General features: G+C 41.0%; 2 protein-coding genes across 7 annotated transcripts in view; one reads left to right on the plus strand and one right to left on the minus strand.

Annotated features, from left to right (window-relative positions):
- SPART (spartin) overlaps positions 1-26,181 on the plus strand; it is a 270,881-nt gene that overhangs the window by 164,730 nt on the left and 79,970 nt on the right. The window contains exon 1 of one of the 3 annotated variants that reach the window (XM_027116499.1): positions 16,149-16,260. The exons of 1 other annotated variant lie outside the window; for it this stretch is intronic. The gene's annotated coding sequence lies outside the window, so the exon portion shown is untranslated. Of the gene's footprint in view, positions 1-16,148; positions 16,261-26,181 lie in introns of those variants that run through there. One more of the 3 variants, XM_027116506.1, reaches the window with a different exon arrangement.
- CCNA1 (cyclin A1) lies at positions 5,206-15,912 on the minus strand. 4 transcript variants are annotated; one of them, XM_027116511.1, is made up of 9 exons: positions 15,815-15,912; positions 14,822-15,007; positions 11,702-11,948; positions 11,391-11,515; positions 10,495-10,718; positions 8,964-9,168; positions 7,889-8,002; positions 6,859-6,992; positions 5,206-6,551 (listed from the first exon to the last, which is right to left on the minus strand). In XM_027116511.1, exons 2-9 carry the CDS (start codon positions 14,984-14,986, stop codon positions 6,500-6,502), a joined length of 1,266 nt encoding a protein of 421 aa, XP_026972312.1. In that variant the 5' UTR covers positions 14,987-15,007; positions 15,815-15,912; the 3' UTR covers positions 5,206-6,499. The 4 variants fall into 4 exon arrangements, with proteins under 4 accessions (XP_026972312.1, XP_026972310.1, XP_026972311.1 ...); XM_027116509.1 differs by lacking the exon at positions 15,815-15,912 and adding an exon at positions 15,496-15,667; XM_027116510.1 differs by lacking the exon at positions 15,815-15,912 and adding an exon at positions 15,496-15,667 and having other exon boundaries at positions 14,822-15,010.

A 26,181-nucleotide genomic window follows, 5' to 3' on the forward strand; every position in this document is an offset into this window, starting at 1 on the left:
TTTGCTCAAGTATAATTCACTTTTCTTGAATTAGACAAATAAAGCCAAAACAACAGCAGCAACAAAGACAATCATAGCCTCCTCCAATTGTTTAGAGTCTTGAGTTTCATGCTACCTGACATTTTCATATTCTGGCAGCCCAATTTTCAGTTCCTCCCTCCTGTTTGGCCAGAAATGAAACCTTGACAACATGCCACATTCCCCTGAAATCTGATTATAAATCACATCTGTGTGTTTTCTCAGCAGCAGGCAGGAGCTTCATATTGGGTTGCAGAAATCTACACAGCTGGAGCTAAACTGTGATTTTATTCAAACACTGCATGAGAATTGGAGAATTATAGGCATAGCTAATAAATAGATCTCTATGAGAAGAGATAAAAGACAAAAGTGGGGAAAAAAAGACAAAAGGGGGTCAAACAGAACAAAGAAACACAGGCAGAGGGATACAGTGTGGTCTCTGTGGCAAGTGTTGTACAGGAGACTGCTTCCTATCAAAATTCCTATCAGGGTGCCATCCTTGAGTTAAAGTTAACAAACATTGACTGTGCTTACTATGTTCTGGCAATGATCTAGCTCTGGTGATACCAAGACAAATGAGACATGGTCCCAGTCCTGAGGGAGCTTAGAATCTAGGAGATTTATACACAGTGTGGTGAGCTAGTGATGTACAGAATGCAACTAGGAAAGAGCGGTGGGACATGTGGCCAGAAATGCAATGGGATAGAGAATACATCTTGAAGGAGATGAAGCCTGAGCTGTGTCTAAAATCTCTCACACTGATGCATAATGGGAAGACCGCTGGACTTAGAACCAGAAGAAGATGGTTTCAGTCCCAATTCTAACGTAATTGCACATTAGCTGTGGGATCTCTGGCAGGAATCACAGTAGCTAACGGGCATCACCTCTTACTGTGTGCAGGCAGCCACTATGCTATAGACGTCAGGTGTATCATCTACATTGTGGGCGAGACCCAAATATTTTCATTACTGTTTATAGATAAGAAAACTGCATCCCAGAAGCATTAAGTTATTTGCTTGTGGTTAAGGAATGAGTGAAGTGAGTGGGTTTGAGCCACTGCTGTCAACTACCATTGCAGACTTAACTCTAAACTTGCCAAGACCTGGGTTAGATTTCTGTAAAATGGGGTTAATAATGCCTGTCCTATTTAAGCTCGCAAAATCTTGTGAGGATCAAATGAGATGGCATAGTTGAAAGTGATTTGAAAAGTGTATATACAATAAAAATGCAAGATAGTAATTCTTTTTCCAGCCAGTGTAGCATTGAATTCTCAGGCACTGTCACCCCGTTAACATATGCAGTGGTTAGTCTCTCCAGCCCAGAGCTACAAAAGCTCTGTGTGAGAGGTCAGCATGTTTAACAGTCAGAGAATGTACCAATTGCTGATGCCTCCAACCACTGCACACATATCTGTGGACACAAACCATTCTTGCCTAGATCCTCCACTCTCACTATTGCAAATACTGTAACACCTGGGGCTCATAGTAGTTACCGGGCACACCACGAGGTGTTGCTCAAGGAGAAGGCTTGCTGGAGAATTCCATCTGAGGCCTATCCATCCGCCCACCCCCTTAGACCCAAGCGCAGGGCTGCTCCAGGAGAAGGAGCCATGAGAGCTCCTGGATCCTGAGCTTGAGCTTTTCAGTTTGTGGAGTTCCTTTCTCATTAAGCATCCTAGGTTGAAGTAGGGGGGCAGTCAAGTATATAATACCATGATATGGCCAGATCTGGGATGCTTGGCTTCTTGAGTTAACGAGAGAGAGGAAGGGAAGGAGGAGAGAAAAGCTTTGAGGGCCTCCCCCCATAAGCAAAGGCCTCACCCATGGTCTTCTTCTGCTATGTGGTTGTGGGATGAACATTTCAGAGCACAGGAATGATATCTAGAGTTTAAATGCTGACTTTCTGTACATTCTCAGAGTTATACTGCCACATAGACATCATTAAGTGGTCAAAAGAGAGTGGGGGGCTTCCCTGGTGGCACAGTGGTTGAGAGTTCGCCTGCCAACGCGGGGGACACGGGTTCGTGCCCCGGTCCGGGAAGATCCCACGTGCCGCGGAGCGGCTGGGCCCGTGAGCCATGGCCGCTGAGCCTGCGTGTCCGGAGCCTGTGCTCCGCAACGGGAGAGGCCACAACAGTGAGAGGCCCGCGTACCGCAAAAAAAACAAAAAAAAAGAGAGAGAGTGGGAGGGTGGCAGTTGGCTCCGTCTTCAAGTTCAGTGTTTGTTCCAGAGGCAGGATGGAGAATCAAATAGAATATTACTTTTTTAAAATCCCACCTTAAATGTATATAAATCTTGGCTCACTGCTTATTTCTAGCAGATACGTAATTGTGAGGTCTAGAGTTGACAGCAACTCTTAGAGCAAAGAAGTTGAATGCATTTATCAAATCTTGTAGAGTCTAGTCTGCAAACAACAGAATAAACTCTTATATTTCTGAGTTAGGTGCTGTAGGGCAGTGCCTTTCAAACTTTAATGTGCATGTGAATCACCTGGGCGTCTTATTAAAATTCAAGTTTATATTCAGTAAATCTGCTGTGGGGTCCAAGGTTGTGCATCTCTAACAAGCTCCCCAGATGATGCTGATGTTGCTGACCCATGGACCACACTTTGAGCAGCAAAACAGTAGGGGATGCAAAAACCAATAAAATAATATCTCTGCTCTTAAGGAGCTGGTATTTTCCTACAAGATAGACTATTCTTATATTAATGCTTAAAAATACCAGTGTGAAACTTCTCAGATTATATTTTTTAAATTATGGAAAAATATATATAACATAAAATTTACCATCTTAACCATATTTAAGTGTACAGTTCAGTAGTGTTAAGTATATTTATATTGTTGCGCAGCCAATCTCTAGAACCTTTTCATCTTGCAGAACTGAAGCTCTATATCTGTTGAACAACAACTCCCCCATTTCCCCTTACCAAGCCCATGGCAACTCCTATTCTACTTTCTGTTTCTATGAATGTGACGACTCTAGATACTTCACAGAAGTGGAATCATACAGTATTTGTCTTCATGTGATGGGCTTATTTCATAACCTTGGCATAATATCCTCAAGGTTAATCCATGTTGTATCATGTGTCAGAGTTTCCTTTCTTTTTAAGGCTGAGTAATATTCCATTGTATGTATGTACTACATTTTCTTTATCCATTCATTCAGTATTTGTCAATGGACAGATAATTTTAAGAACCTTTGAATAATTTTCAAAACACAATGCCCAAAGGATTCTCCTATATATAATACTTATATTTACCTTGGGGTCTCAATTCCTCTCAAAAACCCAGTGCCAAAGGGTTATAAATTTTTAGCATTCTATACTGTCAGACGTTAGTAATCAGAACTTTAGTTTCTCTTGAATGTGATAATAGAATCACTAAAAGCCTAATAACATCTCAGACATTTTTAAGTATTCCAGAAATCCCTCTTGTGTCAATATTTAATATATAGTCAGTCACTATCTTGGTGATTTGCATTAATGGCATTTAACAGCTTACCCACAGGGGACCCAAGGAAGACAGCTGTTGCTTGCCTGGGTGACCCCTCCTCTGTCTGGGTACCAGGGCAACAGCTATAATATCAATTGCATCTAAGCAGTTAGGAATCTTGCTTAATATAATCTGAAGGATTCTTTAAGTTCAGGACACTGAAATAATTGGATAAGACTATGAAAAACTTATACAAAATTTACTAACAGATAATTTAAACATAGCTGTACAAATCAAATTATAAATAACATAGAAATTAAAATGTAGATCAGCTTGGGTAAACATTAATTAATCCTTTTTCCCTAGGACAGCATTTCCGATCCGTGTTCCTTGAAACATTAGTGTCCTTTTAAACATTGACAGGTTTGTGTAAAGAACATTTTCTCTAGTCAAGTACATTTGGGAAATACTGTTTATTCCTACCTCTTAGGCTTCTGGGTGAGTCTGGGGCCTCCCCAAAACAGACATCAAGACAGGAGTAGATGTGCAAGAAATTTATTGGGGGAACACACTACCTATGAGATAAAAAGGGGAGGAACTGGAGGAGGAAGGGAGAGCCTCCCGATCACGATGCTGGTCCGACGCCTGTGAAGGAGAGAAGGGAGAAAGGAGGGCTGCATATGAAGAGACCCTGACTATGGTACGGTGCTAAGAAAGTGTTCAGAAGGGTGTTTAGGAGACCTCTCTTGTGAATCCTCTAAGGCAGATGGAGGAATATGTAAAGACAGCAGAGCCCTGGATGTGCCTCTCAAAACAGCCACTGTGTTCCCCATTCTCATCTAAGACATGCCTTTTGTTTCAAGACTCTAATGACAGTTTTCCTGTATCATCTGGTTTCTTATACTGAAATGAATGTAAGAATTATGAAGAGAGTGAACTTTGTACAATACGTGGATACCATATACTCTTACCTCCAATTGCGATTTTTTCCTTTTAAACTCATTTTATCCAAATGTACTTTGAAAAGCTTTATGCTTCCCAGCAATATCACTTTAGATTTGATTAACTTGAGGGCTAGTGATTGCCTATAAAAGGTATAATCCATTCATTCATTCAACAAAATATTATTGAATCTCTAGGATGAAGCCAGATGCTAGGAGGACAGGGATGAAATGTGTGCTCTAGGAGGGGAGACAAGACAAGTAGAAGCCAGTTATCATGAGAGACATTTACCCTGAGGCTGATGGGGTTGTGAGGCCAAAGGCTAGATCTAAAGAATCACCTCGGAGGTTGCCAAGCAGTAAAGGGAAGTGGGAAATGTTTAGAGAGAGAGATCAGCGTGTGGGAGGGAGTAAAGGAAGGGGGAACAAGGCGATCAGGGAACTAGAAGGGACTCGGCACGGTTAACTAAAGCAGAAGCTGTTAGATCGGAGTGGGCAGGGTCTGGCTCATTCAAGAGCCTGCATGCCCCCTATCTTATCCCGGTGGTGATGCGGAATTGAAGAATTCGACGCAGGAAAGAGATGCCATCAACTTCATTTCAGAAAACCCTGGAAACAGGGAAAAGGAAACTGAAGAGCCATCAGGAGGTTGCTACAGTGAGGGGTGCATATGAGAAATGACGGGAACGAAGCCAAGGCAGTGACAGCCGGAGCACGAGGACAGAGATGGATTCAGGCATCGGGAAAATAACCCCTATTACGTTTTCTTTCTGTGAGACATTCTACTTAGACGTATCATCTCAACGTTATGCATCTTTCCCAGCCCTTCTCTAGCCCTAAATGTCAGAACTGCCACATCAAATTGTCCACTCCAAACAGATACGTCAATCTTCCCACTTCCCTGGCTCTTGCTTTCAGTGCTCGCCGGGGAGGAAAAGAGAGGAAAAATAAGGCTGAAATGAGATGCTATGCCATTATTTTAAAGGCCTAAATCCACATCACCCCTTTCTGTGAAGCAGAACACACACCGCCAGAAGGCCAGTGTGCCTCCAGGGCCTACTGATCCAGGGCTACTAATCTGGAGATTAACAAAATTTCTGTTCAATCCCCAGTAAGCACCACTCTCCCTCAAGGCCAAGTCTATTCTTGATTTGCCTACCAATCTTTAAAAGAAAGTTGAAACAGTGTGTTTTTGCTTCAGTTTTCCTTATCTTGTGTACTATGTAAGTGCTGCTGAAAGGAGCCATATATGAATATGTAGTGAGTTGAACTGTAGGATCCTGAATGATTTGAGTTTGAGCTGCATTTAGCATGGATATCTCCCAAGGGATGAATATGAGAGATTAGCTTAATTATTCTGAGGTCCCATCCTCTGGTAAAATTTTCTTTTTCTACCTCTCTGAGCATCTTCTAGGGCTAAAATATATGCTTGATGAGTGACTAAATCAAAACTGGACGTTGACATAATGGTATCCCTTTACAAAGTAAGCATCATTTCCCTGACTTAGAATTAAATGTAAATTACCTCTCAGAGTTACCCGACCAATTCAGTCCTCAACCCACTGTCTTTACTGCCTAGGGTCCAATAGAGAAACTAGAATAGACCGTGCTTGTTTACATCCCTTCACTAATCTGTTTAGGCTTGGAGTTCATCCCTTGCCAACTTATGGAGACCTACATGAGGAGTAAAAAGACAGGAAGGAAAGAGTCTCAGAGTAGCTATTTACCACACATGAAAGCCTCTGGATTCCTCAGAACACTTCATCCTAATAGCACGCCAGATTTATAAAACCAACACAGAAGCGTTCTTGAAATAAAGATGACATTTGTAATACTCTCAACTAAAATTCCAGGCAGGTGTGTCAGCCATGGAAATCAGTAAATAAGCCTAACACATGGTCAGAAGGCAAGTTGTTTATTCTTCAGGAAGTTTAGACTATATTACAAGCTACCAATGTCTAAGAGAACCTCAATACATTTACATTCTAAAAAATATGTCATCTATATCATAGCAACACTAGTTTGACCCAACCTACAGAAACCTATAAAAATCAAGACCAATTCTGTTGATCTGGAGATTAAGTTCTGAAAGCTCTTCGGTTCTGAAACTTATCGTAGAGGAAGGACTGCGGGTGGTTCCACGAGAGACACGTGCATGTACCTGAAATAAGACCCAAAGCAAGTTCAGCACAAGCCAAGGACTTTGGTTTCATAAAATCTCATGTGGGCCACAGAAAACTTTCTAGTAGTTTTAACAGAAAGGAAGGAGCTGGCTGACTAGATGTACTACAATGCTGACAAGTTATAAATCTAGGCCCCTCCAAACTGATTTTCGTGATTTGACATGAAACCTTACTCTTCCATCCTCGCACCAGATATGCAATTTGTTGTGTTTTTAATTCTGAAATTACTATCACTCGTTAAAGCTTTAAATAGTGAGCCCAGGTAAGAGAATCTCAGGAGCTTACTTTGAAGCCTTGTACTTCTCCCTAATTGCTTGCTGAGGTCGGTGGGGAATACCCAGGCACACTTTATGTAGCTCACTCAGGCAAGGCACAATTTCACTTAATGAATAGCCTGTAAACGTAGCAAGGGTTTCTGGCTAATCAAAACAAAAGACAAAAGAAGAAAATTGCATCATACAGCTTTATAAGATATCAGAAATCTGAAGATAAAACGGTGAAATAAAGGAGATTAATCACTTAGTGAGTATCCATGTTCATCTCAAAAGAAACTGTAATCCTTCCTCAGAGTCTTTAGAAATAAGATATTAGGAAAAACAGAATTCTAAATTTGCTCACATTGTACAATTATAATGCTCAATTTGGGGACAGTTTATTCTCTCATGAGCAGGATTTTTTACTGGCCTCTAAAGGGCCTCGACTTACCTGTACACTCTATTTAAATAGAATATGAATGAGTCTTAGCCAAATTCAGAATAAAAACTAAGAATTCTAGAAAAATAAAAGTAGATGCCCCACTCTTGTAGCACAAAGTGAGCCTTCAGAACCAAATCTAAGGGGCCCATCTCTAATCTTGCCAACCGTCACAAGCCAAGAAGCAATGCTAACTGCCCTGTTCCTTTGAAAGCCTGATACAACCTCTGACCATCCTAACTGGACCCAGGTTATTTTACACAGAGGGGAAAAGTCAACATCTTTCGCCTTGAAGTGGTCAATGCTTATACTACAACAGCCCTCCTTGCATAAAGGTGGGTGTTGAGGTTTCCAGACCTGCTTCCATTCAATAAGCTTGCCACCACCATCCCCTTGACTTCCTGCAACCTCTGCTCCCCAGTGAGCTAAGCCACTGAGTCCAAGCCATGAAGACTGACCTGCAGTACTCAGCGGCATGTTGTAGTCTGCTGGCAAGGCAACCAGTTCCTTATTAAACTAACTCTCCTTCACAAGAGGCCAGCCCATTCTAAGCCTTCAGGGTTACTGAGCAGACTTTAGATAGGCCTTGAGGTTCATCTAGAAAGAAGCAACAAGCACTTACCCAGAAGTACCTGTTCACAGTATAGTTTGCCAGGCAGTAAGCAGCTGCAGCGATCAGTGAAGGAAGGTATTTCAAGAACGGGTCAGCTTCAAGGAGACTCAGTTCTGCTACATACTAAGCACAAGAGAGAAAATCTCATTGGAATTAGGAATTTGACTAAGGTTACAAGCAAACCTAGAAATGTCAAGGGGACAAACTGTGTCATCTTTGTTCAGTGTGCATCTAGTGATGAGCGCAGAAATAGATGCTCAAAATTATTCACTGGGTTAGTAATTGCTATGCCTGTCCATAACCAGAATAACATTTACGTTGTAATAAATTTCAAGTAAATTTCAAAATGGATAGGCAAGTATTTGGCCTAACCATACAGTATACGTGATGGGTTACATATACTATAGTAGTGCAGGTTTATGCTGGTCAAGTAGCATTGCTCTGGCCACTGGAGCAGACTAGAGCCTTCAGCCAAAGGCAAAAATATGTCCATGTTAAAGCTATTAATTTATCAGGCAAATACATACAGTTCATAGGCTAGAACAGTACCAGTGGGAACTTATCAAATTAAAAGAAACATATTGGGAAATTTATAGAGACACCCTTATTACTCTTTGCATGGCATATAAATACCAGATATATTAGATCATTATGGATGGAAACCAAGTTTTCCAAACCAATACTTTAGTGCCTTCAACTAAAGTTTAGAACTCCAAATGACCAAATAGTGCTTCATTACTTAACAAGTTAGGATTAGATTAGAGCCAAATAGAGCCATATTTATCTTGTTCCCATTCTGTAAACCTAAGAGGTATTGCTTGTGTGTGGTCTGTATATAACAAGAGAACAGTTTCCAAGCTTAAATTTTTTCTAAGACCTGGGTGATTAGACAACCCGTGTCTGCCAAACACGATTAATAGCAATGTCTCGTAAGCAAAAGTCATGTTCTTAGAATTAGTTCTCTTCCAGTTGCCAAAAAGCTTTTCTGGGCCCAAGGCAAAGAACTGAAAAGGAAGGAAGAACTGAAGGAGGCTGCTTTTTTTATCCATTTGGCACTGAAGTTCTTGGAAGTCATGTGGCCTACCTTGGCCAGGTTCTCAGTCCTGACACACACCCCTTGCCTCCTTAAGTACTGAAGGAGAAACTGGTTGGTGGTTGGCACTGTCAGGTCAAAAGCCAGGACCTTCAGGAGCAGGTGTTCCATTCTCAGCAGTTGTTGTTTTGTGTAGGTATCATCAGTTATAAAGACAAACTCATCTATTCCAGGTGGATATATTTCTTCATATTTCCTACAAAAGGGAAAGAGTTTGGGGAAGTAAAGCTTCGACCCTGTGCTCTCCCTCTTGTGCTGTCACAACCATGCCTGTCACATGGCCCTTGCAGACTTAAATATCACTTACAAATCACGAAATGGTACAGGTGTGAAAAGAGGAGGAGCTTGTTTCCAGAACAAGAACATGAGTATGACAAGGATATGTTGTACTTACTGCTACGAGATAGTAAAGAAACAATTTCCAACTGGGAGTTTTAGGTTTTGGCTTCTGATATGCTGAAAGATTCTGAATGACAGACATGTGGGTGAATTCCTCTTAATTCTATAGACTTCAAATCATCTTTTGTTTTTGTTTTTGTTTTTGCGGTACGTGGGCCTCTCACTGTTGTGGCCTCTCCCGTTGCAGAGCACAGGCTCTGGACGCGCAGGCTCAGCAGCCATGGCTCACGGGCCCAGCCGCTCCGCGGCATGTGGGATCTTCCCGGACTGGGGCACAAACCCATGTCCCCTGCATCGGCAGGCGGACTCTCAACCACTGCACCACCAGGGAAGCCCCAAATCATCTTTTGGAAAAGAATGTTATGTTGAACACAATGGTAGGAAAAAACTCCTTTGGTCTTAGATTTTTTTGAAAGATCATGTTCAGTTTTCTCTATTGAATTAGCAAAAGATGCTATATATCCAAGAGATAGATAATGATACAATTTCACAGTTATCGATTCTTTGGTTTTGTTTCTCCTTTCTGTAGGGAAATGTTTGCAATATTTTAGGCATTAATAAGTATTATGTCTGAGACCAGAAGAATAGAAAGGAAACTACCATTCACTAGCAGGTCACTTATTTAAAAGAATATTAGCCACAACCTAGCCCTTTTCTACACAATTAGATATTGTTATGAATGATTGATAGTAACAGGGACCAGCTAAAATAGCTTATTCACTATAACCAAATAAACTGTGTTATTATGAGTCACTTGCTAGATCATGAAGAGAAGACTTTTATGTAACCAAAATCTCTTATAATAGGACATTTACTCATACTAGAATACAGCCAAAAGACTACACCACAAAATAGTTAAATTGGATCCTGAATTTGAGCTGATGGCTGCCTTAGTCATGATATTGAACTTCTTGTTAAGAGGATCTTAAACATCCAAATGGAAAAGTGAACATATGGTAAGACTCAGATTCTCAGTAAACACTGTAAAAATGATGACATTCTATCAAAGGAGGCATGAATAAGTTTTACTTATCGAGCACTGCATTCCTCCAATAAATGGGAACGGAAATCAAGTGTTTTGACAGGCTGAAGTTTCACATTATTTGAGCTGAAGAACACTTACGAAGCCAGGAGAAGAGCTGCTGTTCCTACAAGCTGCAGTTTCCCTCTCAGAACAGACATGCAGGAAAGAAACCTGTCCAGGAAGTTGACGGCCAGGTAGAGAGTCTCTGCCCGAAGCTTATATTCTTCTCCCACCTCAACCAGCCAGTCCACCAGAATTGTTCGCATGCCTTCTGTGATGTCTGGTTGTTTCCTCATGTAGTGCACTTTGGGCATGTGTCTTATCTGTTTGGGGAAAGAGTTTTGATATTCAAATAGTTGCTATGTTAGAAAGATTACACCACAGAACAGTTGCTATTTTAAAAAATCTCATGAGCAAAGGTTAGCAGGAAACTCAGTCAAGAGCCAGATAAATCTTTACCATGATATGGAAGAAAGTGAGAAATTCTGGTTCTGTAATGCAATTAGTTAACAGATGACTTAAAGGAGGGGAAAAATGGCAATAATCATTATCCCCAAGAGTGAAATACTTAACATACAAACCCTTTTTTTTTTTTTTTTTTTTTGGCGGTACGCGGGCCTCTCACTGCTGTGGCCTCTCCCGTTGCAGAGCACAGGCTCCGAACGCGCAGGCTCAGCGGCCGTGGCTCACGGGCCCAGCCTCTCCGTGGCATGTGGGATCTTCCCAGACCGGGGCACGAACCCGCGTCCCCTGCATCGGCAGGCGGACTCTCAACCACTGCGCCACCAGGGAAGCCCCATACAAACCCTTTGAGCCAAAGAGAAATAGTCCAAATAACTGCTACTCACCTCACAACTATTATTTTTCATAAATGTTCTCATGTTTAGATGTCACAAGAATGCCATTCACTAATGGTTATGGCCAAGAGTGTATAACTATCTTAATATGAAGTGCTTGGGGTGCTGGAAATTGAAGGAGAAGTTGGGAAAACTCACTTCAGCTTCTCTAAGGTACTGATGAATTTCTTCAGCATATTCAGTCACATTTATCACATCTGTACCAAAATCTGATGCATCTTCAGACTGGGAGTAGAGAGATGAATCTACCAGCATAGGGGAAACTGCAGGGGGTTCAACAGTATCAGGTAAGAACATTTAATTTAAAAACTAGTTCCATCCACTAACCCTCTACAGGCAGTTGTGAAAATAGTTACTACTCAGGGTGTTCTCTTGCTAGTTATATGCTACTAAATGCTGCAGATTATTACAAAGACAGGGTACCATCAGCCACAGATGAGTTCCATTACCTGTGTTAAAATCCAGCAGGAAGTGAAGGTCTGACTTGAGTGTTCTGGTGTCTACTTCATAGGCATCCTCAAATGCCATCCCTTCTCGCCCTGTGCAGCTGTCTCTGTCGCCTTGCTCAGGCTTGTCCATGTACATGTCAAATCCTTGCTTGGCTGGCCCCTGAACCCCGCTGGCAGACAGCGCTTTCTTTCCAGCTGGAGGGAAGACATTTTCTGACCCAGAGAAAAACCTGAGTGCTGTGATCCCCTAGAAAAGGGTTAAGTTTCTTGTTAGAGGCCACCCCGTAGCCCTCATAGGTGCTAAGAACCCATGTGACTCAAACCAGCAGGCTGGAAAGATGAGAGGAATCTTAAATTGAAATATCTATGTCTGCAATTGAATTTCAGAAAATGAAGCTTCCCAAGGATGACTTTGCCCTTATCTTCGTCTACATTTGACATCTAGGAAAGGAGCTGCCTAAAATTTGTCATCTTCCTCATGTATTTATCAAAGGGAACTCAAGATTATAGAAAAAAAGAAAAACTATAGCTCTCCTCCAAAGTGAACTAGGTACCACACGTGGATGGAAAATTGTAAATCAGTTTTTGTGCTTGTAGCATGACAGGCTTTTATACCAACCCAGCAAGGTTCTTGACACATAGTTACTGAGTTCCTATTGTCCTCCTTAAATAGTTAACTTTTAGTCAACAGGCTCCTGTAAACGTCCCATTTAAACCTAGTTACTTAGAAACATGATGATTTTAGAAATGCATACTATGCATAAATTCTCCTATAAGATGTAGAACCTTATTATATGACATAATGAGAATAATAAATGAGGTTCTGGACATTTTTTAAATACAGCCAATAGTATTTTCTCAGCAAATTAGATGTGGGGTGGAAGAAAAAGAAGGGTCAAGGATGACAAAGGTTTTGGGGTTGAATTACAGGAAGGATGGATATTCCATTTACTGAGATGAGGAAGACTCTGGGAAGAGCAGTCTGGGGCCAGGGTTGGTGTTTGGTTTCGCCTAAGTTTGAGATGCCTACTGCATGATCCAAGTGGAGACATCAAGTAGGCAGCTCACCATGTGAGCCTGCAACATAGCTGAGAGGTCCAGACTGGAGATAGAAGAAGGAGTCATCAACAGATAGATGGTATTTAATGCCAGGAGACTTGAAGAGATTGCTAAGGGAGTGCGTGCAGATTGAGATCAAATACTAAGCCCTGGCACACTCTAGCTTTTAGATATTGGATGAGGAAGAACCAAGATATTAAGGAGGTGTGGCCAGTGAGCTAGGTGGGAAACCAGGAGAGAGCCGTGTTTTCCAGGCTGAGAGAAGAAACTATTTCAAGGAATAAAGAGTGATCAATAGTGTCAAATGCCGCCAATCAGTCAAGTAAGGAAAGGATTAAGAATTGAGTCAAAGACAACAAGAGAAGAATTTGAGACAGAGTATTCATTCAACAAACACTTGCATGCTACCCTGGCCAGGCACTATTCTAAACACTGGAAATACAGCACAAAACCTGATGTGCAAATTCCTCATCCTAATGGAGTTTACAGTAGGCAAACTCTCAAGAAACACTGCTGTGAATGGGACAGTTGCTGCCAAGAGCTTTGTAGCTGAAAGGTTTTTAAGACTGAAAAAAAAAAAAATCACAATATATTTGCAGGCTTCTGGGTTTGACCCAGTAGAGAAAAGAAAACTGAGAAAGAGCTGATGGAATGATATCCTTGAAGAGGCAAGAGGGCATCAGGTGTGCTGCACACATGGGGGTTCACCTTACATGAGAGCAGGGACACATGGGTCACGAAGCAGGAGGGGGATGGCAGAGTATATGATACATGGGAGCATGTGGAAATTCTCTTCTGGGCGCATCTATATTTCTAGGAAAATAGGATATAAAGTTATTAGCTGAGAGGAAGGATGGAGATAGAGGCTTTGGAGGATAGAGAGAAGGGAAAGTATAAAATAGACAGTTTCTAGAAGAAGGTTGTAGAGGAATAGAACCGGGAAATGTAGAGGTAGTACCTGGCAACATAGAGGTCAGCTAACGGTTATGAATTTAAAGTGAGCATAGGAGTAATTACCAATTCATGAGAGGTTTTAGACTTCAAGTTTAAAGAAGTAAACATCGCTAAGCAAATTAAGTTTGTTAAAACCACCTTTACTCAGTTTTTTCCAAAGCTTGTAACAGATTACTTTGGGTAATTTTCTCCCATAACTAGATGCCGCCAAAACACAGATGCCTTGAACAGTCAGTAGATGAGTCAGTAGATGAGGCTTCTGACCTGGCCTCCATCATGGCTTTTTTTGGGGGGGGGTGGGGGGTTCTTAAACCTCTCAAATTTTCTCACCTATACGATGGAAAGAATACCTGCCCACCTATTCCACTGTACTATTGCCAACTTCATCCCACTATAGATGTGCAGTACAGGCTTAAGGCACAGTTATGAGAAGCTCGTCTAATAACGTACTTGAGGAATATTTTTTTTTAATTTCAAAATTCATTCTTAAGGATCCAAACTCCTCATTCGCATTTTAAGTGTCTGAATTTGTTTACAGTCTGTTAAGGGAGGTACCTATGATCAGTTAAGCACAAGCAACTGATATCAGATGGCCCATGATCCGTTTGCCTAACTGTCCTTTGTCCCGAGGAGAAGCCGACTTTTGAAGCATGCATTTGGAAGTAATCTAGTATAGCTGATCCAATCCTGATTCTAACACCATCACCAATGAGCTTAACAAAGGTTATCCAGGATACTTCAGGCACAGCCTAGATCAATCTGAATACCACTCCAATCTGGAAGATCCCCAGTTCCATAGTTTATTTTGGGGCATTCACATTTCCTTTTAGCCCAGAACTTAACTGACTTTACACATACTTGACCTAAACAGTATGTGTTATTTCCTTGATATTGGCAAAATAAGAAAGAAAATTATTCATGTTTCTAGCTGGAAAAGGGACCTGACAATGTGATCTTTTAAAAAAAAAAAATGTCCCTATAGTCCAGATTCCATGGTTGAATACTCAAGAAGAGTTTGGAGGTAAAATTTCAAGAGAAACCCACCTCCCACCAAGACATGAGAGCCCTTCTCAGCGAGTAGCCTTCCCGGCTCTTCTCAGGCATTACCTGGCCACAGGTCCTCCTGTACTGCCCATTCTCAGTTAGCACCCCTAGTACTGTTCTTTGTGGCGGATCCTGGCCAAGCTGGGCTCTGGTTGTCATCTGACAGGCATCAGGACCTCGGGACACTGGAGCCAGCACTACTCCACTCTTGGAGCTGCTGAGATGCATAGCCTCAGTCTCCACAGGCTACTGCTAGCAAGGAAGGAGAAACAGACAAGCTGGTTAGTCAACCTCTTCCACCAGGGGCTCCAAGGATGCAGTGAATCTCCAGAAGAGAGAGCACTGTGACAGATATCTTCCCTGCAATTATTAGGGCTGAAAGGGCCTAAGCCACCGTGCGAGCGATCAAAGCTGCTTTGAACCAAAACAGTGATTTGAATCTCTCCAGGCTTTCTTCCAAGATCTGGTTGACAGCTGGTAGGAGAGAGAGAGACGTCTGACAAACCTCCAAGCCGAGACGCTAAGCCCCACGTTAACTGGGAGTCCAAATCTACCAGCCCGTGTCTTTCCGGGCTATTATGCTTATTCGTCACCCCACCACCCCCCTGCCTGCAAACAAATGACCCAGGATACATCACTGTGGGAAAGTACGTCCCTTTCCCAAGTGATAAGCAGGGTGCTCTTCCGCGGCCCTCCTCCCACAAGTCATAAGTCCCCAAAACCTGCTTGGAACCCACAGCGGGCCTCGCTCTTCTCCGTCTTATATCTTTATACATCTGTGTCAAACAATTAGCAAGTGCACACGAAGACTGGGAATGAGGAGCCGCCGAAGGGGGGCGGGGCGGAAGGAGACCGAGATGTTAATAGATTCCAGTCAGGGAGCCAGAGTCCCAGCTTTGGTGGCCCAGCGCTCAGAGCTATTTACTTTCAACACCTCCTCCCCGCGTCTGTTAAATCGGCCAATCCGCGGAGCTCCTGGGCCTCGCGAGGCCGTTTCCATGCCAACCGCAGGGGGCGTGCGCGCTCTGAGGCCGCATCGCTATGGCGTCCTCTCACCTGGCATGTTCCGGGCGGACGCAGGCGACTCCTGGGCGTTCAGAGCCGGGTGGGGCCAACCGACGACGGGCCCCGGCTCGTCCTACCCGGGCCTGCTCGGGCGTGCTTGGGCGTGCCTGGGCGGGCGGTCGCCGTGGGTACCTGCGCCTCTTGTGGCAGATGTCTGGGAGGGAGGAAGGAGGCCCACCCCGCGATGGCCGGGGTTTGGAAGGGACTGTTTCCTTGAACCCGTTCTCCCAACAGCCGCTAACTCCTCCCGCTAACGTCTTTTCCGCGGCCCGCTCCTGAGAACCTTGGCTCGGGAGAGCGACGCAGGGCCCTCGGGGCTGCGCAGGCCGCGGCGCCTTGACAGCGCCCGCCTGAGAGCGCGGCTCGCTCCCCTTCCCCGGCTCACACACCTACACCTCCTCCCAGAGAGAGGCCAAGTAGCAGCGAGTTGGCACCAGGTTTGCTCCGGGGCCTCTTAATTCGTGGTGGCGGCGTGTCCTTGGTCATTTTGGGTCCTTGTGCAACAGAGGCCGCGCCTGGCTGGCCCGGGTTTGGTGCATATAACCTGGCAGGGCGGGACAGGAGATCTGGAGTTTTAGGGTCACACGTGGTGCTCGCAGTCCCCACGAGAGGTTTTCCCCGACGGGTTCGGCAGCCACAGCGTGAAGCTGGTCCAGGAACGCGGAGATAGTGGCCCAGGAAGAGGAAGGAACGCGGGTGGCAGCAATGGGGCCTGGGACGTTGAGGGGGACAGTGGTGAGGCTCGGAACTAGGGGCTGGGCGGGGGGCCTGGCCACGTGGGGAGGGAATCCTTGGGTAGGGGTCCATGGCAAGGTGAGGAGGAAGCAGGGGGCCTAATTTGGGGTAGAGGTGAGGGTAGGGAGAAGGGGCCCTGCCCACTCAGGAAGGGAAGAGAAGTCTTTGGAAACTAGGGAGGCCTGGCACCTGCAGAGGTAACTGGCAAGCCAGGTAGAAGAATCTTTATTTTTTGAAAATATTCGTGTGTGCGTACGCGCGTGCATACACACATATTACATATGTTACTGCTTTTGTCTCTTTATTTTTTTAAACACCCATCCCAAAGTTTCTAAAGCAGACCACTAAAACCATTCAAATGGCCCTTTTAAGAACTGGTTAGTTATCACCTTATTTTGAATGGAAATGATTGTTAATCTTACCAAAAATTTTTTCTTAAGTATTTATTAATGTGTTCACCCAGTGAGCTGGGTATGCATTAATTTAATGGGAAAATTGAAGTATTCTACAGAAAGTGAGGATGAAAGTGTTTGTTTGAGTCAGATGTTAAGAGGCAGTTGGGAAGCATCTTGGAAATCAGTGCTGGATGCAGGAGGAGAGCAGAAATGGATTTTGTTTAATATGAAACTAACTTCTATATGTTTATCACCAACTTTCATTGGGAGGCAGCGATCCGATCCCTTTGCACCCTGCAATTCCTATGCCTCTGAATATGAAGGCAACACAGGAGCTCTGGTAACATCTTGATTGTGACAACAGATGTAGGCAAGCACCAAATGCTGGGCTTTGCAAAAAGGTACTGCTCTCTGGTGGAGGAAAAGAGCCTTTCTGCTCCCTTCCCGCCTAGCGCTGCTTTTGGAAGTCTTCTTGGGACCCCTCCTCCACCTGATAACACTGTTGTGATTTCTGGGGACGCTGAAGGCCTCAGTGGTGAGGATCCACTTTGGACTCAGGAACAAGTTTTGCCAAGATCCGGAGATGCTTTGGCAGGACTAGAGTTCGTGCACTCACCGTGACCTGACCCTCTGTACATCCCTTTTGATCTGATTTCCTTGACAAAAGTGACCGAGAACCTCATACTCTGCCTTTCTTCCAAAACAAAGGAGCTAGTGCAATGTTTGTTCCTAGAGCCTATCTTGATCCTCTTTTCTGAGATTGAAGCTCAAGCAAGGAAAGGGTAGCGCTGGCCTCCTGGAGAGGCAGCTCTTTGAAGCTGGGTGTCCTGACTCAAATCTGGTCAGGACCAGAAGAGGAGGCTACTAAGGTGTCTGGAGCCTCTCAGCTGTCTTTAGTCTGAAAAATACCTTTTAAAAAGAAAACAACTCTTAACCAGATGGGACCCTTGGATTATTTCATACCCATTTTCCCCTACCCTCTCTCATGTGAATAGCTGCAGCCTAATCCGGCCTTAATGAATATGAAATAGTATTATTATCATTACATGTTACCATCTTTCTTCTTTCTCCATCCACTTTGTTAAACTTGGCAAAGGGAAATGATATGTGGCTTATGAGTTTCTTGCTGTGCTGCCTTAGAATTCAGTATTAAATCATTGAAGTCCTCTGCTCAGATCTTAAATTGGAGAGTAATTCAGGTGAACTTTTATGTATTTTTTATATGTGCATGCATATAAATTCAGATATTTATATAGCTTGTGCAATACTTATGGATTTCCAGAGTTTTTTAAAAAAACATCACTAAATATTTGAACAAGTAAAGATTGATGGCATAAAAACAAACTCAACTAATAAATAGGTGCATATGCCTCAGAGCAACTAAGTGCTGGAAAACTTGGCCTTATAATTAGGAAAAATAGGAGAAGAGAGAATAGAAAGGACTTTCTCACAAATTATGCAGTTTTAGTGAGATTCATAATTATATCAATAATTTTGCTATTAGTGTAACAAAATCAGGATTAGGACTCAAAGTTGAGTAGATTTTCAATGTCTGAATAATTAAACTATTAATATATTGAGAAGTGAACAATACATTTTATTACAAATACATCTTTAATGTCTAAAATATTTGGTATAACTTATATGCTAACATAACAATTTCTTAGTATAAAAATTTACTTGGTCAGCATTTCCAGCCTGATATTCAGTGCTCGGCTAGTTTTGATGCTAGGATTAATTTCCATGATAAGGATGACAGCTGAATTCTTTACTAGGGATTTTTAAATCCCCAAGTCCTGTTAAAGCTGATTCCTCCCCCCTCCAAACTTCAATTCAAAGACAGTCTTTTCTGTTTGCCGGCAATTACCTGGCAGTTCAGAAGCTGTTATTACTTCTCTTCCATTTGCTCATTGTAGCTAGTAATTAACTTTCTGTTCAAACATTTCAGTTTTCATTCATTTGTATGAAATCAAGTTGATTTTCAGCATAGGGATGAAAAAGTAGAAGAGCTATTTTTTTTTTAAGGACCTCTGTCCCTTTTAGGGACTTATTTTGCCTGTTCATGGACATGCCTCTGCCGTTCTCAATATACATTTAAATTTAGAACATAACTATGTGGTAAGATGAGGGACAGATGCTGGGGATGGCGGGCGATTTGTGACATTTTAGCCCACTTGACCAGAGGATCCAGTGAGTCCAGTTTGAGAAGCAGCCAAAAAATGTACCTCCTTAGGAAGCATATCCTTGGGTGGTGCAAAGTGGATCCCTTAATACGTAGCAGGTGAAGTTAGTTTTCATTGAAGTTTGTAAAGTCACTTTCTTTGAATGAAAATAGTTTGAATACATACATGATAGTGACCAAAGTCTACTATTCATTCACTCATTTTACAAATATTTTTTTGAGCATCCATCTTATACCAGGCAGTAGCTGGATATGGGACAATTAAAAAGGATCCCTGCTCTCAAGGAGCTTTTTGTTCAGACAAGGAGAAGGTAAATAGATTGTTATATAAGGTGCCGCATAATTAGTGTTTATTTCATCATGGACTACACAGATGTATGAACAGAGAGCAGTAAGAACTTAGCGAAAAGGAAGAATGCATGTTGCTGTGGAGATTTGGAAGCAGTATCCAGATCTGCTAATAAAGATGATTAGAATAATCAATTTTTTTGCAGGACAGATGGTATAGTCTACATTTATTCTAGAAAGGGGAAACCCAAAGGACAAGAATTGTCAGCAGTGTTTATTCCCAGTCTCCCAAGGGAAAGCAATAAACTGTGGTGTCTCAAAATACCCCTCAAGACTGTCTGTCCTGGTTCTGGGGCAGACTCCACAGCAACTATCTCATGAAGAAGTCCACTTCCCAGCAACTTGGGTGAGAGGAAGCTGGTTCTAGTGACTTTAGTAACCATGAGTCAGCCCCCAGTAATGTGCTCACCTAGAGGTGCACTATTAAAATTAGATACCCATCACTGCAGACTTGAGACCTCTGGCAGTAGCCTCCCCAAAACTCTGTACCAAGGGAAAAATAAGTTTCAGTGGGACGATGGAGCCATTCTGGTTTAAATAATTTGAAAAGTTTTGAGTTGCCAGATCTTTACTGAAAATCAGTTTATTATTAGAGGAAGTGAAGAACCTGGATTTTACCCAACCTTTCCTAGATCTAAAATTCATCTGATGACCCATGTGTTGTTATGAGGTCATTGCATCATTAAAGTTAGCTGTCATTTATTGGCTATATCTTTTTAGTTTACAGTACTGCTTATACCAGTTTTTCTGTGAAAATCAATTATTTTACCATCAGTTCTATGACAGTTAATTCTATAAAATAGATTTCCTGTGTTTTACATTTATCTCTAATTCTCTGAATCTCTAATTGAAAACATTATGGAATCTTCACATCACCTGTCTGTGACTTTGTCTGGATGAATACCATATCTGAAAACAGGCTCATGTCCTGTTCACTCCAGTAATCATTTATTAATATTTTCTGCATATTAATATTTTTGTTAATTAAATCCTCCTGCCAGTAAATCACAGAATATTTGTAAAATTTGTTTTGCATTGCCTCAGTTTTTTTATTGCTCATCTGTAAATTAATATCAACAGTGGTCGCAACAAATGAGATTGGTTCCCATTCTGAACTTAGATTTTTAGCAAAACAAAATTTTTCATGCTAAAGACGAAAAAAATCAAAATCTTGTTGCAGGTTTCTTATGCCTTTTTTATTACTATCAGGACTATCTAGCCTAAAGAATTCATATAGCCCTCACTATATGAAAATTCTATCTAGATAAAAAATATCTCAAACACATATAACTTTTCCTTATAGCAACGAGTCATAAAGTTGACTGCGTGTATATGTGTTCTTTTTAAGGCATCTAATATATGAAATGAGGCAGCTTAGTGTTTTTGCCCATATTACCAGAATTAATTTTTATCATTAATGAACCTTTTGCCTAGTCAACAGTCAGTCAAAACCACTGTGTCCATATGAAGTGCATTTTGTTCTATAATGAAGAGTGCAACACATTTTAATTGTTGTGATAGACATAGGGGTTACATAAGTGAATAATAGTCTTGCTCAAAGTTCAGTCTTATAGAGGAAGAAAACAAATACACAAATGATTACCCACAAGGTAGAGTGAGGCTGTTGTCTAAGAAGTCCAGAGAAAGTTCTGGTTAAAGTCCAGGTGAGTTTTCAGTTAATTAAGAAAATCAGGAAATGTTTCCTGAAGATGGCGCTTTTGTGTTTAGCCTTGAAATTTAGATCCGGTTTTGATAAGCAGGGTTTGGATTGATTGTTTTGGGACGAAAATATTGCATGAGTAAAGACCCTGAGAAAGAAATTGCAAAACAAGTTCTGGGGAATGCTGGTGCTTTGTGGCACCTGAGTTTATAATATAGAATACAGGTTGGTGATAGTAGACAATCAGGAACATTGGGATCATCATGTAGGGTCCTGAGTGCCAGAGTGAGGAGTTTGCTGTGAGGCTTTTGAACAGAGGAATGACAACATTAGAACTATATTTATAGGAAAACAATCTGAGAGCAATGAATAGCCCAGGATTTGGGAGTAGGAGATGCGTTAGGAAACAATTGCTGGAGGAAATGAACACCTGAACCAGGACCATGCTGTGGGCACAGAAAGGAAAACAGGCTCAATAAAGTCACCATGAGTGTGGAATCCACATGACTTAGCAACTGACTGTATGTTTTTTTTTGAAGGAGAAGATGGAGGCAAACATAATTTTGCAATTTCTAGGTCAGGTTGATGGAGCAATAGTAAGATTGACAAAAGTAGGAATGCCAGATTAACTGGTTTCAGAGGAAAAAGGAAGTGAAGAACAAGTTTAATTTTGTACATCATAATGATAGAAGTCTTTCCTAATACCTGTCCAGGACCCTCCATCTCCATCCCTATGTATATATGAATTATGATAATACTGAATTGCACCTGTTTTCAGGGGGTGATGATGGGGATGGAGGTAATGGAGATTGTAACACATTTTTCAAGTGTTTGTCTAGTATCCCCATTGTAATTAGCAGTTACATGGTTATACCAGGAAAACCCATGAAGAATAAAAGATCCACAGCTTCCCATTTGCTGTTTCAGGGTACCACTCTTCCATTCAAGAGGCCCTCTTCCAGGACCATAAGTCCCCTGAGGTCAAGGACTGCATCTTATTCAACTTTGTAGGATCTCCTGGCACAGTGCCCAGAACAGAGTAGGCATTTAATGTTTGCAGATTAAATGACTGAATAATAAGATGTAATTTACACTTGTTACATAAATGAGCCAAAGATGGCCTGTGTATGTTGGCCCAATGTTGTTAATTTGTTCACAGCAGGCCAGGACCATTAGCTCAAAAGCCGGCCCGTCCTAAACTCAGATTCTGGCACATCCAATTGTTTTAAATATACCCCCAATAGGCATAGGTTTTAGTCATTTAGAGCCTGCCTGCTTTGCATTTCCTATGAAACTGTACCCAACATATGTTAGACTTAGATAAACAAACCCTGGGACTTTAAAAGCCCCCAAGTCCCTGCTGCCCTTTGGAGCTCTCTGACCCAGAGACTCATCGTGCTGCAGAGTGACACCCCTGGACATGTAACTTCCCTCTCCGTTTCCTCTCTCACACAGGAATGCCCTTGTTCTCTTTTTCTTTTGGGTGGTGACCCCACACCATTGTTTGCTGAAGGTCTCATGGTTGGTGGAACTTCCTATCTACCCCTCCAACCCCCCCCCCATGCAAACCTCTCAAAGCAGCACCGAAATAAAGCTCATTGTGTGCTACTGCCACCCTGTGGTCATATCTTTTCCCTGCTCTCCCAAATCCCTGAACTCACGCAATACTGTATGTGTTCAAGAGAGAAAACACACTGATTTCTTAAATTTGCTTTCTCAAGCCTATGTGTTTGTTTCTTTTTTCCTTTTTAGTAACTTCAGATTTTGGCACTCATTTAAAACATTCTTAGACTTGGAAAGCTGGAAGGGGATGGAAGTTATTTCATTAAATCTTGTTTTACACAGATGAGGACACTTGGGTTCAGACTTCTCTCTCTTTCAAAATTCAGCTCCTGAAAGTGAAGTTTCAGAAATAAATGAACACACATGACTTCTAATTCCAGGATTTACCTAAGAAAGTGATCATAAATAGCTTCAAAGATAGCAGTAGTCTGAATAACTATTATGCAGCCATGTAAAATAATGTAGATTTTTAAAATAACATACAGAAATGTTCATAATTTTAGGAGATATAAAAGTATAAAAAGTGTTTAGTATGTTGCATTTAAAAATTTTTTTTATACGCTTAGAAAAAGCAACAATAAATACCAAGTATTTAGTAGTTATCTGTGCATCATAGAATTAGCTGATTATAAGTAAATTCATTTGGCATATCTATAGTTTTTGAATTTCCTATAATAAACAATATTAATTGCTGAATAAGAAAAAAATCATTATTAATGAAGTAAATTATCCGGGTGAGTTACAGGATCAGACCAACAGCACTGTCCAATAGAACTTTCTGCAGTGACGGAAATGTTCTATATCCTCACTGTCCAATATAATAATGAGTGGCCAAGTATAGCGATTGACTGTTGAAATGTAGCCAGTTCAACTGAAGAACTGAATTTTTACCTTAGTTTACATAGCTATGTCTAGCTAGCAGCTACCATATTGGTCAATGCAGGATTAGAATATTTGATGGTTGAGAACAGTCACAGAGCACTGAGGCATCATGGACAGTCTAATTCTACTGTATATGCAAATGTGAAAGTATATCTTGTCTAGCTTCCTCCTAAGTTATTCTTATGCCATAATTTGGGATAAAGTACACAAATAAATATTGACACAAAACCGTCTATTCAGTGTAGGTTCTATGAGAAGAATTGACTTCACCATGTGATTCATAAAGAAGACCCATTTATAAATGAACAAGGAAAATTCATCCAGAAATTGCATTTTTCCTTGTTGAAATGAAAAGTTCATCCTTTTCCCCGATCAGGCAATAATCCAGAGATAAAACCAGCACAACTGAAAGATCAAGTTGGATTCTGTTCACCTGGTGAATTAAACCTTCACCATTTCATTTTATAGCTGTAACTATTTACTAGGATTTGCTGAATGCTGGACTTATATAATAGTTTATATAAATTTCAGCTTAAGTTTTATTTTTGTTACTACAATTGTATGTTGAATTTTGTGACCAAATTCATACCCTCCTTCCTTGACTTGAGAACTCACCTCTCAGATTGGTACCAGTGTTTGTGAAATCTTCATCTCTCTACCAGTATTTCATCAGCACCCAAGATACCTCCTTATTTGGGATCTATTGTTTTGTTTCTTGCTTCCTGATGGAAGGAAACACTTTATCTGTAGGAACGATCTTCTGCTTTCCAGAAGATAAGAAGAGTTAATTTATGCAGCAGTATACTCACAATTCTGCTTCTTGATATTATGGGAAACAAATCATTTCTCTCTGTAGTTTCCTTAATTGAGTAGGATTATTTTTTAATAGATTCCATAGCGCCTTCCTTTGTATATTAATTTACTTGATAAAGCAAGAACACTATAGTGATTAAAAATTCTAGAGATGTGCTGGGAATAGCAGGAACATTATTAAGATGATATAGGTTTTTCAAGTAGAAATTTTCTGGGAGAAATATTTACAATTTCAATGAATATAGATGATATATAGCTAGAGTTATGAGTTATTTTTGGCTTTCAAACCCAAGAGAGTTCATTTAGAACAAACTACAAATTTTTACTGAAGGTGGCAGAAACAGGTGCTAAAAAGAGAGAAATGGAGAGTTTGTAATTCAGGCTGGAGGGAGACAGGAAGCTAGGGAGTTAGAGAGATCAGTCTAACCAAGTGTTGCTATGCCAGCCCTTTGGGAAAATAACCAGGAAATTTATTTACCCAGTTAATGAAAACAAGTTCAAATAAACAGTGATAACGTAATGTGTACTTTATAAATGGGATTTGGAAATAATACTATGAGCAATAGCCGAGGTGATGAAAATAGTAGATATTTTCTTTGTTTCTTTTTGTTTACTTTGAATCCACAGTCAGTATTTTATCCCACTAGAACTGAACCATTTTTAAGTTGTCTGCGTTTTGTAGGAAGCTGGATTTGTATCCTTTTACTGAAGAAATACAGAAAAAAACAAATTTCTTGTGTTGCTAAGACAAGAGGAATAAGCAAAATGAAAACTTCTGACCTTCAGATTAAAGGTTCTGTTGATTTCAAGCAGAGACCAAAGCAGTCATGAGGAAGGAACACTGCAAAAGAATTGAATCCCACTGGGAGAAATAAAGGAGAAAAGCTTCTGAAGCTGGAGGAACAGGGCTGGGCATGTTCCGCAGATATGTTGGGGTGTAATGTTCCTCTTTCCTTCTAATAAACTGCAATCTGTTGAGGATTGACCATCTGTCAGCTCAACAATAGCAGTGATTTCTATGTGACAAATAAAATGCAAATTCTAACCCATTTGAATAAATTAATAATCTGTAGCAAAGTATTCTAAGGGTGTTTCAGGGTGGAACTGATTTAAACATATCCATTCAAATTCTGATTTAAGTCATTAATCAAAAAGACTTTGTTTAATCATTTTTTCCTATCAGCTGCTCTCTTCATTTTCCACTTTGAAAGTGCACTTTTGGGGAGAGATAGGGATCTGAATTATGTAAAAACAAAATTGCACACCAATTTTTTTTCTGAACATTCTTATGTTCTTTTGGGGGAAAAAAAAACCATACACTGCATGTTACCTTTGGAAAAAGCTTATAATTTAAGAACTGAAATTCATTATATTTTACATATAATAAATAGGTATTATTTTACTATTATGAAATACTGTTTCTCAGAACAGAAATAGGCATAACTCCCAAATTCTGATTTCCTTAGTAGCTTTCTAGATATGCCTCTAAAATACTCTCAAATCCAGCCCCTACTGCTACCTTTGATTTAACATATTCGTAGAACTTTTAAAAAGTTTGAATGAATATATTCTTTCATATAATACCTTACCATGATAAGTTTGACTTGTAATTTATCAATTGATTATATTTTTGCAGTTGTTAGGATGTTTCACAAAATAATAAGTATTACCAAACATTTTAGTTTATGTTTTTATATCTGATTTCTAAAAATTAACCTGATATTTATCCATGCTGGGTGTCTATATAAGTATTTTTTAGAACGTATTTAGAATGAAAGTG

Source organism: Aethalodelphis obliquidens, unplaced genomic scaffold (genome assembly GCF_003676395.1).
Source record: "Aethalodelphis obliquidens isolate GAN/ISIS:26980383/991018 unplaced genomic scaffold, ASM367639v1 scaffold16, whole genome shotgun sequence".
Taxonomy (NCBI): Eukaryota; Metazoa; Chordata; class Mammalia; order Artiodactyla; family Delphinidae; genus Aethalodelphis; species Aethalodelphis obliquidens.

Bases quoted from the DNA above. Each gene is read 5' to 3' on its own strand.
- CCNA1 (XM_027116511.1), bottom strand. From the start codon at position 14,986: ATGCATCTCAGCAGCTCCAAGAGTGGAGTAGTGCTGGCTCCAGTGTCC. The intron at 11,516-11,701 runs GTAATGGAACTC...AACCCCCTGCAG, and splicing joins CCTGCTGGATTTTAACACAG to TTTCCCCTATGCTGGTAGAT. The intron at 9,169-10,494 runs GTAAGTGTTCTT...TCCCTTTTGTAG, and splicing joins GCAGCTCTTCTCCTGGCTTC to GAAATATGAAGAAATATATC.